The following is a 15903-nucleotide window of genomic DNA, read 5'->3' on the forward strand; positions in this document are numbered from 1 at the left end:
CTAATGAAGAATGACATTCAATAATACACACCAAACGTTCGAGTGGCTGTCGGTTCGTCTGGAGCTGCTCCTGCCACACAACCAGAGCCCCATAACAACAGAGATAACGTGTCACTTTTTTATCAAATTTATTGATTTGAATTATAATCATCCTTTTATAATGTCAAAAACGTCTGCTTAATCGACCTGTTTGTCCTGACGCTGACTCTTCGCCATCAGCGGTCTTCTCGGACTTGTCTTTAGCCGGCTTCTTTCTCGCCATGTTTTGACTTGTTAAAATGTTGCTAGGGAACCGTCGTCAACGTTATTATGGCAACGCTGAGTCGAAGCAACGCGAGACTAAACGGGATGTCTTTAGCTAACATAGTTTGCAACCTACTTCACTGAACCTTTTATAAATATTTCTGCGAAATATGGATTTAATATCACGAACTGTAATGATGAGGACGTGTCAGGCATGGGTCATTTTTTTATAGGGTGCGATGTGTGACAAATACTCATTCAACTTATTCTTTTTTTTATGTTGTTTATTTTAAATTGCCATCTATTATGAGTTGAAGGGTACGGGCTCCTAAATTTGCTTTTTTTTTAACGCTCTGATGCATGAATTATGTTAATTTTTGTTTGAGCTAATGTTTTTTATTTATTATTATTTTTTTTTTTAATGCATTCATAATTTAGTTTATAAGTATATTATCTGTTTTTTTGTGGGAATATGTGTCTGAACTATTTGTTAAGGCCATTGTTTCAAAAAACAAAAAAACCTTAGCATTTATGCTAGCGGACTTCTGCTATGTAAGTTAGCCAATTCATTTATTTATGTATTTTTATACCGTTTGAGGCTCAGGTCAGGTATTTTAATTTTTTATGTTCCTCATCCAATTCAAATTAGCTAGTTCATCGATTAATCAACTACTAAAATAATCGATAGCCCGCTCATCCATAATTCAATGACTTTTCAATATATTTCCCGGTCAATCATAAATCAACTATTTGTCAACATTAGTTCATCAACTATAAAACAATGTTAACCCAACCATCGCCTGACATAGCATAGAACAATATTGTTTCAACGTCACTTGACGTTGAAAATTTCGATGTCAACAATACTGATGATTTGGATGGAAAATCAACTTTTATTCATGTTGGTATGCTATCTGGGAACTGTGTTTTATTGTGAATATAGAAACCTTTAACGCCTCAAGTACTCAAGTACATTTTTGAATATCTGTACTTGAGTGGAATGAAACGAATTAAAAGTATTTCGTTACTGTACGTAAGTACATTTTGTACTTGAGTATAAATATGAAGTACTTTTCACTTCACGACATTTTACAGCAGGTATCTGTACTTTTTACTCCACTACTTTTAAAATTGTCGCCAGTGTCACACGTTACTTTTGTTTTCTTTTTTCTCATCGTGAGTTGATAGTTCTGTTTTCAGGCGAAATCGATAAGCCCTGTGCAACTATACCGTAAGTGACCACTAGAGGCAGCAAAGCGAGTGCAAGTACTTTGTTACTGTACTTAGTACAGATATTCAAAAATGTCCTTAAGTACAGTAACCAAGTGCTTTTAATCCGTTACATTCCAACACTGCATAATATACGATATCAACCACTAAATCTTACAAAAAACACACCAAAACAAATCATGTTTATAACTAGTGTTGTAATAACAGTGTTAGATTAGAACGGCGTTTCTAACAGCGTTATTTTTTTCAGTAGTGATTAATCTAATTACCTTTCCCTGCTTTGCAACGCTCATTACCATTACTGAGGATGTGAAGGGGCAGGTTACTCCAATTTGGTTGAATGAACCGCGAGTTGTCCGATTTTTTTCACAGCTTCCAGGGACAGAGCAGAGCGGGAGGGGGGAGGATGAAAGGGGGTAGTGACGCTGTTGCAAACACGATGATGATTGGCTAGGCGGCTCGGAGTGTTAGCATAGCATTCGCACTCTCATTAGCTTTAGCATTTAGCGCGGCGAGCGTCAACTCTCGGGCAACTTTTTTTTATTTTTATTTTTTTTATACATAGTTAATGGCGTCCAGATGGGTAGGTACAATTAATTGAAAATAATGTACTGTTTTCCTGTTGAGTGTGCATTATAGTCATCAAATTGACGTTGTCCTTGTAGATGCTACGATATATATATATGTGTATATATATATATATATATATATATATATATATATATATATATATATATATATATATATATATAAATATATTAATACAACTAATGACGTATCCATGAAACTAGTGTGATGTTTTTTTTTTTGTTTTTTTTTTTCAAAAATCAAATCAATCAAATCAAAACATCTAGAGCAAATATAGGGGAGGCAGGAGATTCCGAAACTCACCTGCATATTGAAAAAAATATATATACTCGATATTAGGGGTGTTGGGGTGGATATTTTTCTCTTCACAGGACTTAGAAGTTAAAGGTTTGTATACCATTACTTTTATATAGGTGTAATTAAAAAAAATAATAATGCAAAAAGTGTGACCTGCGTGTTTTTTTTTTTTTTTTTTTAATGAAAAAAATCAGTTCAATTCAATCAGTTAATAGTGTATGAACATCTTTGATGTGACAGATGTTATAGAATGTACAGTATAATGTAATGAATAATTTGTAGAAATTGGAAAGTAACATCAGTTACTTTGCTGAGTAATTCATTACTCTTACAATGAAGTAACTGAGTTACTAACTCAATTACCTTTTGCGAACAGTAATTTGTAACTAATTACTTTTTTAGAAAGTAAGATAAACAACACTGTTTATAACTTTGTTGTGCTCAGTGAAAAACTTTGAAATATGAAATTTATTTGGGGACTGGCAACATCCAGAAGTCAGCTGGTGGGTTTTATCAGAGGTAGGTAGTAATGCGTTCCGTGTACTCAGTTACATTTATTTGAGAAACTTTTTTAGGAAAATGTACTTCTGAAGAGTAGTTTTACTAAGGTATACTTTTTACTTGAGTTGATTTGTGAAGAAAAAACGCTCCTACTCTGCTACTTTGTGTTACACAAGAGTCGTTATATTTTTCTTCTTTATTCATCTTTTTTTTTTCGCCAGCGATGCCAAGAGTGGAGACGTGCCTGGTGTATTACCGGGGTAGCGCTCCTGATTTCACACCAGCCTGTTCAATCATGTGGTGTCTTTAAAGCACCTTAAAAAATGAAGTATTTGATATAGAGCGCTGCCCTTAACATAACTCGGATGTACGGATTTTAACCTCTGTCCCAGTTTTTATTTGGCACCGATTGACCATGGAACCGGAGATATGATCCTTTTAATTTCCAAATAGTAATTATGAAGCAACTCTTCACTAATCAAATTAGGAACTATTTTCACCACCAGAGGGCAGTCATGCTCTTTGACCAAATAATGCTTCATTTGTTGTGAAAGAATTATATTTTATGCATGCTTATAAAACACATTACTGGTGTGATACTATATTCATTTGTTAGGCTATTCATCCAGGTTCATGTGTTGTATTTCTTTGAACATAATACAAAGAGGTTCAGTTGACTGTGTTATCAGGTTTTCCCTCACTTTTGGTGCCAGCCACGGCCATGTTCTCAAGGTCGAAACTGTGGAAAAATACCAGAGTCGATACTTCAGTTTCATTCTCGTTTTCATAGGTATCGTTTTACAGTAAGCATCCAGTTTTGAGAAACAACACCAAATAAGGCACTTCCAAACATGTTGCTATTCTGAACTAACCAATTACTGCACGCCATGTGCTCACTTTCTGCATATTCATGTGTTACCATGTATTATCATGTGACTTTGGGCAATAAAAGGGGTGCACGATGAAAAAAAGAGTTGGAGATCGCCCGTGCACGTAAAACTGAAACTCGAGTGATTCCTGATTTGAATGAGAGCTTTCCCTTTTCCTTGCGACTGTCCTTAGAATAGAATACTGGTTGTGTTTTATTTCCTGACATTTATGTAATGTTTTTTTTCTCTTGTCGGAACCCAATGATTCCCCCCCCCCCCCCCCCTTTGGCAACAAAAAATATAAGCAGTTACTCACAATGTTACTCATTACTTGAGTATTCTTACACCAAATACCAAATACACCACCTCTGCAAAATACTGGTTGAATAATACATTAATTTGATCTCAACTGAAACAATTTTTCACAAATTGCAGTAATCACATACGTTGTCAAATAAAAGTACAACACACCATCATTTCACAATAGTGTAGTGCTTTTATTAAAAAACAAACAAAACAAAAACAAAACATAAACAAATATAAAACAAAAAAAGTAAAAACCAACAGCATATTTTCCGGACTTAAGAATCATAATTACAAACTTTAAACGAGTGGGAGAGGTTTTTGACAAACTGTACACGTCACAAAATGTCAGCCAATCTGCCATTTACAATGCTTGCATCTTATTTTGTGATTGTCTAAAAAAAAAAAAAAAAAAAAAAAAAAAAATCACAGAAAACACACAAATACAAGTACAAGCATCATACGATGAGCGCTATCACAAAACGGAATCATTTCCTATTTTAATGAAGAAGAAAAAAAACGGTCTGACAAGTTCATTTTCGTTTCTATCGCTGCTCAAAAATATTATAACATTTTTATGTTGGCTAGCTTTTTTAGTGTTCAACACTTTGCAGCAAAAAAAAAAACAAAACGAGGAGTACACTCCTTTATAAAAGCGACGTTTGTCACCGCCGTCCCCCAATATTGACATTCTACTCGCTCATGCACATTTACACAAATTTCATTTATAGGCAATAAAACTTAACTTATGCTTCTACGTTGTCAGGGAAGTTCTGAATTTTAAAAGACATTTTTAAAAATGTATTTTCATCCGAGTTTTAAGTGTCTTCATGATAGCAATACAAAGCAATTCAAACGTTAGCATTATCGTAACAATAACCGCAATACATTTAGGGTCGAGTCCTGTACAGTACGATAATAAACAAAATCAATTTCTCAAGATATTGCTTTAGGAGAAACCCCTCGATGTAAAGCGTGTGTCTATATACATAAGTTGGCACTGTACAGCTGAACCATTGCCGCTCTCCATCCTCAGTATCATTCCAATGGATTTTTTTGTCAGTTTTTGCAACACTTTTATGCTGAGAGGCATTCGGGGGGTGGAGCTAGTTCATCGCTAATTCTTTTAAAACATTCTTCATGGCAACAAGGAACAAATCGACAAAAATCCATTCCCCTTCCAGATATACAGTATACACTTGTCTCACAGAATATAAGAAAATATGACCATCACGATACATTTAATGTTAAGCATTGTTTTCCATAGTTTTCTTAAAACTGTTAATTGCCATTAAGCCCTTGTTTTTTTTTCTTCTTTTTTCTAAAAAAAAAAAAAAAAACATTTCAGGAAATTGTGTCGACTATAGATACACGGCGAGCACACGCTCAAAAACAGGCAGTCAGAGAGCACAGCTGAGTAAGGCGTTAACTGTTCAAGCCAGTGTCCGTCCCACCTGATTTAGTTTAGCTGGTGAATCCATCATTTGAAAAGCTGACCAGGTAGAAGTCGGGGCAAAACAACAATACACTTTGACGAAAAATAAAAAAGCGCGCAGTCTTTCCTCCCTTTAAAAACAAGCGGGCCCACTCTTGTGTCTACATGACTACAGTAAAATAGATAAAAGATATTAGACTTGCTTTTTTTCCCACACTGCATCAAGTACTGTATTAGTGTGTTTTCATTACATTACAGATACATTACACAGAGCTTCACTATATCCATGGTACCAAAAGTGCATCTAAACACTCTTTTTTCCCCCTTCTCAAGCAGCATCTTGCATCCCTCCCTCATTTGAAGCACTGACATTGCAGCATGGTCCCACAAGTGGGCGCACTTTTCCAGCATAATCATCTGCACAAAGTGAGCCATTGCCATCGTTCAGTGTGCTACTCTGTACCACGTGTCGTTTCAGTCGTTGTGTGGGCTTCTTTGTCCTATGATAATATTAAAAAATAATAATAATAAACACTCCTTAAAAACGTATTGACATAAAGTCGGTCCTTCCAAACCCCCTCCACCATCTCAAGAGATGATCAAGTCCCGGAAGAGGTAACCTAGAGACCGTCCAAAACATGCGTTTAATTGTCTGGAGGGGTTTGATGAACCAACTAGGCTCATTTCGAGGATGAAAGGCAGTCGTCGATATTACTTTCTGCCAAGAAAATCACCAAATCCAAGTGTCCGTCGCCGTAGGCGTCGCCCTGCACCCTCCTCCAGGAGATAACTGACATCTACAGCTGTTGGAAGAACACAAAAAGGGGACGCTTAAGAGCTTTGGCAGACATTGTGATAAGGTGAAGTCAAAAAAAAGAGTTGGATGGCCTTCTGATATTTTTTAAAATCACTACTTTGAATATACAGTGGTATGAAAAAGTACCTGAACCTTTTGGAATTTCTCACATTTCTGCATAAAATCACCATCAATCTTTGTCAAAATCACACAGATGAAAAAACAGCGTCTGCTTTAACAAAAACCACCCAAACATTAATAGGTTTTCATATTATTTAATGAGGATAGTGTGACAACAATGACAGAAAGTAAGTAAGTGAACCATCACATTTAATATATTGGCGGGCGTCAATAACTTCAACCAGATGCCTCCTGTAGCTGCAGATCAATCTGGAACATCGATCATGACTAATCTTGGCCCATTCTTTTCTACAAAACTGCTGTAGTTCAGTCAGATTCCTGGGATGTCTGGCATGAATCGCTGCCTTTAGGTCATGCCACAGCATCTCAATGGGGTTCAAGTCTGGACTTTGACTTGGCCACTCCAGAACGTGTATTTTGTTCTTCTGAAACCATTGTGAAGTTGATTTACTGTGTTTTGGATCATTGTCTTGTCAAAGCATCCATCCTCTTTTTAGCTTGAGCTGTCTGACATGCGGCCTTAGGTCTTCCTGTAAAACATCCTGATAAACTTTTGAATTCATTCTTCCATGAATGATTGCAAGTTGTCCAGTCCGTGAGGCAGCAAAACAGCCCCAAATCATGATGCTCCCTCCACCATGCTTCATGGTGGGGATGAGGCGTTACAGTTCTTGAGCTGTTCCATTTTTGCTCCACACATGATGTTGTGTGTTACTCTAAAACAATTCAACTTTGGTTTCATCAGTTCACAAAATATTTTGAAAACTTCTGTGGAGTGTCCAAGTGCCTTTTTGCAAACATTCAACGAGCAAGTTTTTTTAGACAGCAGTGGCTTACTCTGTGGAGTCCTGCCATGAACACCATTCTTGGCCATAATTTTACATATAGACCCTACTCACGTGACGTCACAGCCACGCCCCCGCGCCATGTTGTCCGGATACTAGTCATGTTAATGCATTAGCGCTTCATAAATTCCTCCTATTATGGCGTGTTTTTCTGCTCGTTAACATTAATAATCAAAATGGTGAAGTCGTGTGTGGCGGTCGGTTGCAAAAACAGAGAAGATAGACGGAGAGACTTGAATTTTTACCGTATTCCGAGAGAACCGAAGAGGAGACCGAGATTGACTGCTGCAATTCGACGAGAAAACTGGGCTCCAAACGACTACCACAGATTACGTAGTAGTCATTTTATATCTGGTAAGATGCATTTAATATATATTTAGAGGGTTTTGGGCTGAGAACCACAATTAAGATCATTGCTAGGCTAATCGCCGACAACATACACTCAGACGTTGTGAATGAACTACCTGAAAATATATAATTATAAGGGGATAATCAGACAGTTGTCATACAATTAATTTACAATTTCACTATTGAGGTCAAAAGCCAAAAAATAAATTCAACTAGGGACAATCTGGAGTAGTGCTATCGCACTTCATATTTATTACGTATTACATATGTATACAGTGAGAGTGCTATCGCTAAATCATATAAACATTAAAAGCCCTAGCTCCATTGACAAATGATATGAAATACATTAGACTTGACAGTGGATGTTAGCAAGAACAAAAGATTTTGAATTGAAAATTTCGTAACTCACCTTCCGAGCACAAGATTCCTGCCGAATTTTCGTGTACGAGGACCTGTTTCACCCAACCAGCAACGTAGCATTTATAAGCCTCCAAGCTCTTAAAGTTTTTCAAACTTTCGTGAGAATAGGCTGATTTTGTGTGGACAAGATAGTTGTAAATATCAGGATATCAGATGTCAGGCGAAGCCAGCGGGTCGAAAAACATCGATTTAGGCATCAAATACAGATCTGGCGAATGGATAAACTGAAGCTTTTCCACGTAACGCCTTTTATGCAACGGATCCAATGAGTTTACAGCGTTAGATAACACCGGGGCTTCCATGAATTGCTCTATAACTTGCTCGACTAATTGAAAACAATGAGAATAGGTCTGAAAAAGAGGTACAATATGGCGGCCGGAAACAGCGACACGCCCATTTTGTGACGTAGGTGAGTAGGGTCTATAGTTGATGCGTGCACAGAGATATTGGACTGCGCCAATGATTTCTGTAAGTCTTTAGCAGACACTCTAAGGTTCTTTTTGACCTCTTGAGTATTCTGCGCTGAACTATTGGCGTTATATTTGGTGGACGGCCACTCCTGAGGAGGGACGCAACAGTGCCAAACTCTCTCCATTTGTAGAAAACTTCTCTGACTGTCGATTGATGAACATCCAGACTTTTAGAGATGGTTCAGTATCCTTTCCAAGCTTTATACAAATCAACAATCTTGGATCGCAGGTCTTGAGACAGCTCTTGACCGAGCCATGATGCACATCAGACAATGCTTCTTATGAAGACATTTATTACCAGGTGTGTGTTTTGTAGTGGGCAGGGTAGCTTTAAACCACCCACCGGTGATTAGGGGACACACCTGAATTCAAATGTTTGGTAAAAACTGGTTTCAATTGCATTTTAAGTCTCCTTAGGCAGAGGGTTCACTTATTTTCCCCCTTCTGCCATCGTTTGCATGCAATACTAAATAAAATATGAAAACCTATCAATGTTTGGGTGGTTTTGCTTAACGCAGAGTTTTTTCATCTGTGTGATTTTGACAAAGATCAGCTCACATTTGATGATTTTTTTTTGCAGAAATGTGAGAAATTGATAAAGGATGAACCTTTACCCATTTTTTTCTAACTTACAGTTGTCAAATTAAACAATATTTGCATACAGAAGTTTTCATTTCTATGCACATTTGATGTAAGCTAATCGTTTCAAATCTAAAACTAATGTGGCTAAACACTGTGGCAGACTGCAAGAGCAACCCAATTCGTTGTGGCTTGAAAAATCAAATGTGAATCTTCATTTTGCGGTGGTATGTAAGCAAAGTGAAAGAAAAAACAGGTTGTGTTTCAATAAATTTAACCACCTATTTTTTTTTTCATTCATTTTTCATAACCCTTAATGTCATTGTATCAGGTTTGCAAGACAATTTAGATTGAAAATACTTTTTGTGAAGCTATTTAGTTGGTCATTTTTGCTCCGTCTTGCCCACCAACATAAAAAAAATCACCACTGACCAATCTGTGCTAAGACAAAATATTATTCAAATTTGTTCCAAAGCCAAAAGAGACCAACTAAAATAACATTATAGTGTATATGACACCAGAAAGCATGTTTATGTCATATTACACGTGGTATTTTATGCTGATGAATGAAATGGACGATGGAAAATGTGTGTGGAAGCGATCGGTATATTTATTCAATTTTTCGAATCCCGCGCTATGAAAATGAGTGACTTCCAGCCAAACTCTCGGATTGAGGAGGAAGGTGAATTTGATGTCTTATGTATGCAGAAAGACTGCTGATTCATCTGACTTTGCGAATTAAATTGTGTATTTTTCGCGTCACTCCAGCCCAGTGCGCTGCAGGCTTTTGTTGCTACATCAGGGAGAGTGGTGTGAGCCTCTTTGGGTTTCCAAAAGATGCTGTTCACCGCGAAAAACGGGCTAAACAAGTCCGACAATCGAGGGATCATTGGATGGACGAGGAAATAAGCCAAGTGTTTGGGGTGGGTGTTGGGATCATGGCACCCATTTTAATAAGGAGGTGGCTTGCATTTTGTGGGTGACGATTGCTTGCCGTCGGGAGGCGGGAGTTCTTGCCTTTATTGGCCGGCAACCGTGGTGTGCGGTTTGTCCGCTGAGAATGAGCCATTTTCGGCGTTCATTCCCCTGCTGCGCCCTCGGCGATGAGCACTCCCGCCAGACGCTCAGTGATATATGGGACCATAATCATAACCCGCTGAAACATGGTCGCCGCCGGAGGCTGGCAGATCGGTGAATGCAATCACTCCCGCCGCCGTGTGTGTGTGACATGAGTCAGGGTAGTTTTGTGTGATCTTTCGTGTTCGAAATTTGAGGAACAGACTTGGAAGAGCATGTAGCTTAGCACTCACGCCTCCTCTTTCGTTTATGCTCTTTCCTTCGTCTCCGAGCCCCGGGGAGGGAAATGACAAGAGCCGGACCAACTCCGGTGGCATAAAATACCGTTTGGAAGGTTTAAGAAGTTGGCGGTTTTGACCATTATGCAGTAATTTAGCCCTCTCATAGTTAATGAATGGCCACGGGGGTCGATGAGATCCGTCCGGAGTTCCTAAAGGCTCTGGATGTTGTGGGGCTGTTGTGGCTGTCACGCCTCTACAACATCACGTGGAAATCAGGGACAGTGCCTCTGGATTGGAAGACCTGGGTGGTGGTCCCCCTTTTTAAAAAGGGGGACCGGAGGGTGTGTTCCAATTATAGCAGGATCACACTCCTCAGCCTCCCCGGTAAAGTCTATTCAGGGGTGCTGGAGAGGAGGGTCTGTCAGGAAGTCGAATGTCAGATTCAGGAGGAGTAGTGTGGTTTTCGTCCCGGCCGTGGAACAGTGGACCAGTTCTACACCCTCGGCAAGGTCCTCGAGGGGTCATGGGAGTAGCCCAACCAGACTACATGTGTTTTGTGGATCTGGAGAAGGCATTCGACCGTGTGGCGTCCTGTGGCGGGTGCTCCTGGAGTACGGGGTACCGAGCCCCTTTGTAAGGGCTGTTCGGTCCCTGTACGGCCGGTCTCAGAGTTTGGTCCGCATTGCCGGCAGTAAATCGAATTCGTTCCCAGTGAGGGTTGAAATTCCGCCAAGGCTGCCCTTTGGCACCAATTCTGTTCATAATTTTCATGGACAGAATTTCTAGGCGCAGCCAAAGCGTTCAGGGGTCCGGTTTGGTGACTTCAGCATTGCATCTCTGCTTTTTGCAGATGATATGGTGTTGTTGGTTTCATCAAGCTGTGACCTCCAACTCTCACTGGAGCGGTTCACAGTCAAGTGTGAAGCGGTTGGGATGAAGCTCAGCACCACTAAATTTGAGACCATGGTCCTCAGTCGGAAAAGGGTGGGGTGCCCTCTCCAGGCCGGGGATGAGATCCTACCCTAAGTGGAGGAGTTAAAGTATCTTAAGGTCTTGTTCACGAGTGAGGGTACGAGGGAGCGGGAGTTCGACAGGCGGATTGGTGCAGTGTCTGCAGTAATGCGGACTCTGCACCAGTCCGTAGTGGTGTCTCGATTTACCAGTCGACCGACATTCCTACCCTCACCTATGGTCAGGAGCTGTGGGTCGTGACCGATAGAACAAGATCACAGAATCAAGCGGCCAAAATGAGTTTCCTCCGTAGGGTGTCCGGGCCGGACCCAAGCTCGGTCATCCGGAAGGGACTCTGCGTTGAGCCACTACTCCTCCGCGTTGAGAGGAGCCAGCTGAGGCTGGCATCTGGTTCAGATGCCTCCTGGATGCCTCCCTGGAGATGTGTTCCGGGCATGTCCCACCTGCGGGAGGCCCTGGGGACACCACGGGCTACTGGGAACCCCTTGGGCTCCCGCCGGAGAAGCTGGTTGAAGTGGCTGGGGAGAGGGAAGTCTGGGCTTCCCTATTAAAGCTGCTGCCCCTGCGACCCGACCCTGGAGCAAGCGGAAGATTATGGAATGGATGGATGGGTGTTATTTGTCATGACAATACAATGTACATAGCAGTAGGGGAATCAATACTTAAAGAAAGAATATTCTGTCATAATATTCGATTTTTTCTTTTATCCCAGACAATAGCTGTAGGTGGTTTAAGTACCTGACATGTTTTGGCGAACACGTCCGCCTTCATTAGAGTCACAGGTGTTGGTGTGACACGTCTTAATCAACTGATTTAAACAACCTATAACTATTGTCTGGGGTTAAAGAAAAATTCCATTAATATATACGTGTAAGTGTTGACAAAATGAACTCAATACAACTATTCTGTAATATTGAAGTAGTAAGAAAAACAATGACATTTTGTGCTGCTAACGCTGACTGTTCTAGTCATCAGCCTCGCGTTTGTTGTCTATGTCGCCTTTTTCTCATTCTGAATCTTCCTCCTCCTCCAAATAAGTCTCAAATATGGCTGTATGTCACATACTTCCTCTGGCTCAACAATATCATTGGAAACATCCACACTTGAACCAGAAGCGCTGAAAAACGCTTCCTCTCCATTGTGCTCAATGCTAAATACTTAACCTAGTGACATCATCACCAAGATGGAGGCGCCGGAGCGCTATGATGACAGGAGGAGCTAAACGGCAGCTTTAAACACGCATTTCTCATCATCTGCGCTTTGCCAAATTATTTGATATAGTTGAATCGTCTCAATATATGATTTTCCTTCCAACAATAATGCTATTTAAGATTTCATTTGTCATGTCATATACTAGTACACTTTAAAAAGGAAAATTGTAGAATTTTCAAGACAAATTGTCTCACAAGCCTGATAAAATGACATTAAAATAATGTAAAAAGAAGAGTAATAGTGCAAGGGCACCTGCACAAAGCAAGAAGCCAGAAAATAATCCCATCTGTGAGACAAATGTTACTATCCACTCAGCATGAATCACATCCCTTCATCAGTTTAGAATTTGCCTCAGTGAAAAATGGTTCGTGAGTCATCGAGTTTTTTTTTTTTGTCTCCTAGCAAATTCATCCGTTTCAAATTCTAATACCATCGAACGAAAAACATTTGGATAAAAATAAATTGAGGCCCTCAGTCATCTGTTGACCTACCACCCCGCTGTGTGCCAGGTCCCTCACCATTCTTGTTGGGCGTTCTGTGCAGCAGATCCAAAAGAATCTTGTTGAGTCGCTCCCTTTGGGCCTCCCTCCTGCCCAGCGCAGGGTGGTGGAGTGGCGAGCAGGCCGAAGAAGACGGCTGCTCAAGGATCTCTCCTATCCTTTCCGTGGAGGTTTCCTCCTGCTCCTTTTGCTCCTCCGCCTCTGGCCCTCCCCCTTCAGCCCCCTCTTCATCTTCATCATTGTCCCCTTCCACTTGCGGAGGCTTGCCCGCTAAAAGTTCAGAACCACTCGGCGCCGCGTCCGTGTCCTCCTCCGATCTCCTGTCTTCGGTCTCTGTTGGAAAGTCGTCGCCGCGCTCGCACGAGGATCCCTCGTCCTCGCAGCCTTCGGATCCTTTGGACCGCTCGCTTTTCCACGCCGAGCGGCCGCCGTTCCTCTTGTAGTTGTCGGGTACGTAGTGAGGCTACAACAGATCACAGATTTGACAGATTTACAGTCACCGGAACGGACTCACGAAAATGTCCAAAATATGTACTCATGTACCAGTGGTAGAATATACCGTATTGGCCCGAATATAAGACAGCCCTGATTATAAAACAACCCCCTCTTTTTCAAGACTCAAGTTTGAAAAAAGACTTTTTGAACACAAAATTAATTTTTATACAGAAAATAATTACAGTACATCTGAAACAAATGATTATAACAATATATTTGAGAGAAAAAGCATGTTAATTTGCCTCATTCAAATCTTAATATCTGAACATTTAAATATGTAAACTAATATGCAATCACATTCGTAAATGAATGGCTTCTGGTTTTTGAAAAGTAAGTAAATGGAGTTATACTTATATAAACCAATCTATTCTGATAAAACAACAAAATTAAAATAACTGCATTAACCATCAAAGTGAAGTCTAACTGTAACTGTAGTCTTGAAACAAATCTGAATAAGGAAAAACATTGCAGTAAAATAATGCAAACTGGTTAAACTTCAGAGTAGCTGAGATCTGTCATGACAGAACATCGCTTCAATGATATCTGGCGCCATCTAGCGTCGTGAATGGATACAATGTCTAGACCGCGAATATAAGACGACCCCCACTTTTTCAGTCTAATTTCAATGCAAAAAAAAAAAGTCTTATATTCGGGCCAATATGGTAACAATGTAAAAGTACTTTGTTTCTGTACTTAACCCTTTAACGGCGGATCGGCGGCGACACATTTACACATGCGTACTTTGAACTACCGTAAATCCTAAACGGTTTGTGCTATCGAAAAAATGTAAACTGTTCATGAAAGCTGAGGGGTTGCGCTTGACAGCCAAACGAGTGTCATAGCTGTAATTTCACTCTCCTACCGCCAGGAAACCAGCGAATCAGCTCCTTTATTCTCTGACATGTTGGCAGTGGCGCATTTACTCATGTGACCCTTTTGAGCTACAGCAATAGACACGTAAAAGAGGATAAGTCAAGGAAGCGGTAAAAAAAACAGCGAAGGACGACAGGTTTTAACTTTTTTTTTTTTGCGAGGAAATGCATGCAAGACGGTCATTTAGCACTATAGAACCTCCACAGAGGTTTAGAGAAGAGTTTGGGAGCAATGGTGCAACAGGAGGAGCAACTTTTGGTGAAGAAAGTAAAGAACCTCGACTAACATCCAAACAAGTTCAAGCTGTTCTGCAGTCCGAGGGTACAACAGTATCAACCCGTACAATCTGTCGGTGTCTAAATGAAAAGGAACTCTATGGTAGGATACCCAGGAAGACCCCACTTCTCACCCAGAGACATAAAAAAGCCAGGCTGGAGTTTGCCAAAACTTACCTGAGAAAGCCAAAAACGTTTTGGAATAATGTTCTCTTGTCAGATAAGACAAAAGCAGAGCTTTTTGGGAAAATCAACATCAATATAGAGTTTACAGGGAAAAAACGAGGCCTTCAAAGAAAAGAACACGGTCCCCACAGTCAAATATTGTTCCCCTGATGTTTTGGGGTTGCTTTGCTTCCTCTGGCGCTGGACTGCTTGACCGTGTGCATGGCATTATGAAGTCTGAAGTCTACCAACAAACTTTGCAACATAATGTAGGGCCCAGTGTGACAAAGCTGGGTCTCCCTCAGAGGTCATGGGTCTTCCAGCAGGACATTATCTGACAGAACTGCAGGGGTGTCAATACTTTTGGCCAGCAGTGTAAATGACCAAGATAACTGAAGTCATTAATGCAAATAAGGTTGCTTAAAAGTTGGTGGGGACAATTTGAGCATCCTGAAAAGGTGCTAGCGTTATGCCCCTACAGTCTCTATGCAAACCCTTGTTTTAACCTGATTTTGATCCCCTGATAAATGGCGCCATCGGCCTGATTTCTGATCACGTGATCGGATCAGGACATCCCTAGCACAAACATTAGAACTCTAAGGCCAAAATGCTAACGTGACAGGAAAACCTTGCTCCTGGAAATACAGTGCCCTCCATAATAATTGGATTTATAATAATTATGTGTCTTTTAGTGTCAATTTTTTTTTCTAAATAACATGGGCCCTTATTGGATGAAAAGAGAAAAATCCAACCTTCAATAAAGTGCATTTATTCAGTGGGGAAAAAATCCCACATAAAGAAATAGTTATTTGACATCAAATAATGTGTGTCACAATTATTAGCACCCCTGGTGTTAATACTTTGTACAACCTCCTTTTGCCAACAAAACAGCACCTAATCTTCTCCTATAATGTTTCACAAGATGGGAAAAGACAGAAAGAGCATGCGCATTTTTTGTGGCACGCCAGACCCACTTAGAGTGTTTGTTGCCAAAAAGCTCAATCTTCGTCTCATCTGACCAAAGCACACGGTCCCAGTTGAAGCCCCA

General features: G+C 40.3%; 2 protein-coding genes across 11 annotated transcripts in view; both read right to left on the bottom strand.

Moving 5' to 3' along the window:
* The window catches only part of lrrc71 (leucine rich repeat containing 71), a 46684-nt gene extending 46387 nt beyond the window's left edge, over positions 1–297 (bottom strand). For 8 of the 9 annotated variants that reach the window (XM_057828409.1, XM_057828405.1, XM_057828410.1 and 5 more), the window contains exons 1-2: positions 187–297; positions 32–70 (exon numbers count right to left, since the gene is read on the bottom strand). In XM_057828409.1, the coding sequence (XP_057684392.1) occupies positions 32–70; positions 187–262 (115 nt within the window). In that variant the 5' untranslated portion in view covers positions 263–297. The remainder of the gene's footprint in view (positions 1–31; positions 71–186) is intronic. The other variant, XM_057828402.1, reaches the window with a different exon arrangement.
* Positions 298–4422: 4125 nt separating this feature from the next.
* The window catches only part of ash1l (ash1 (absent, small, or homeotic)-like (Drosophila)), a 94697-nt gene continuing 83216 nt past the window's right edge, over positions 4423–15903 (bottom strand). For both annotated transcript variants that reach the window (XM_057827215.1, XM_057827216.1), the window contains exons 26-27: positions 13066–13510; positions 4423–6269 (exon numbers count right to left, since the gene is read on the bottom strand). In XM_057827215.1, coding sequence (XP_057683198.1) covers positions 6178–6269; positions 13066–13510 — 537 coding nt within the window. In that variant the 3' untranslated portion in view covers positions 4423–6177. The remainder of the gene's footprint in view (positions 6270–13065; positions 13511–15903) is intronic.

The sequence above is a fragment of the Corythoichthys intestinalis genome, chromosome 22 (genome assembly GCF_030265065.1).
Source record: "Corythoichthys intestinalis isolate RoL2023-P3 chromosome 22, ASM3026506v1, whole genome shotgun sequence".
Lineage (NCBI taxonomy): Eukaryota > Metazoa > Chordata > Actinopteri > Syngnathiformes > Syngnathidae > Corythoichthys > Corythoichthys intestinalis.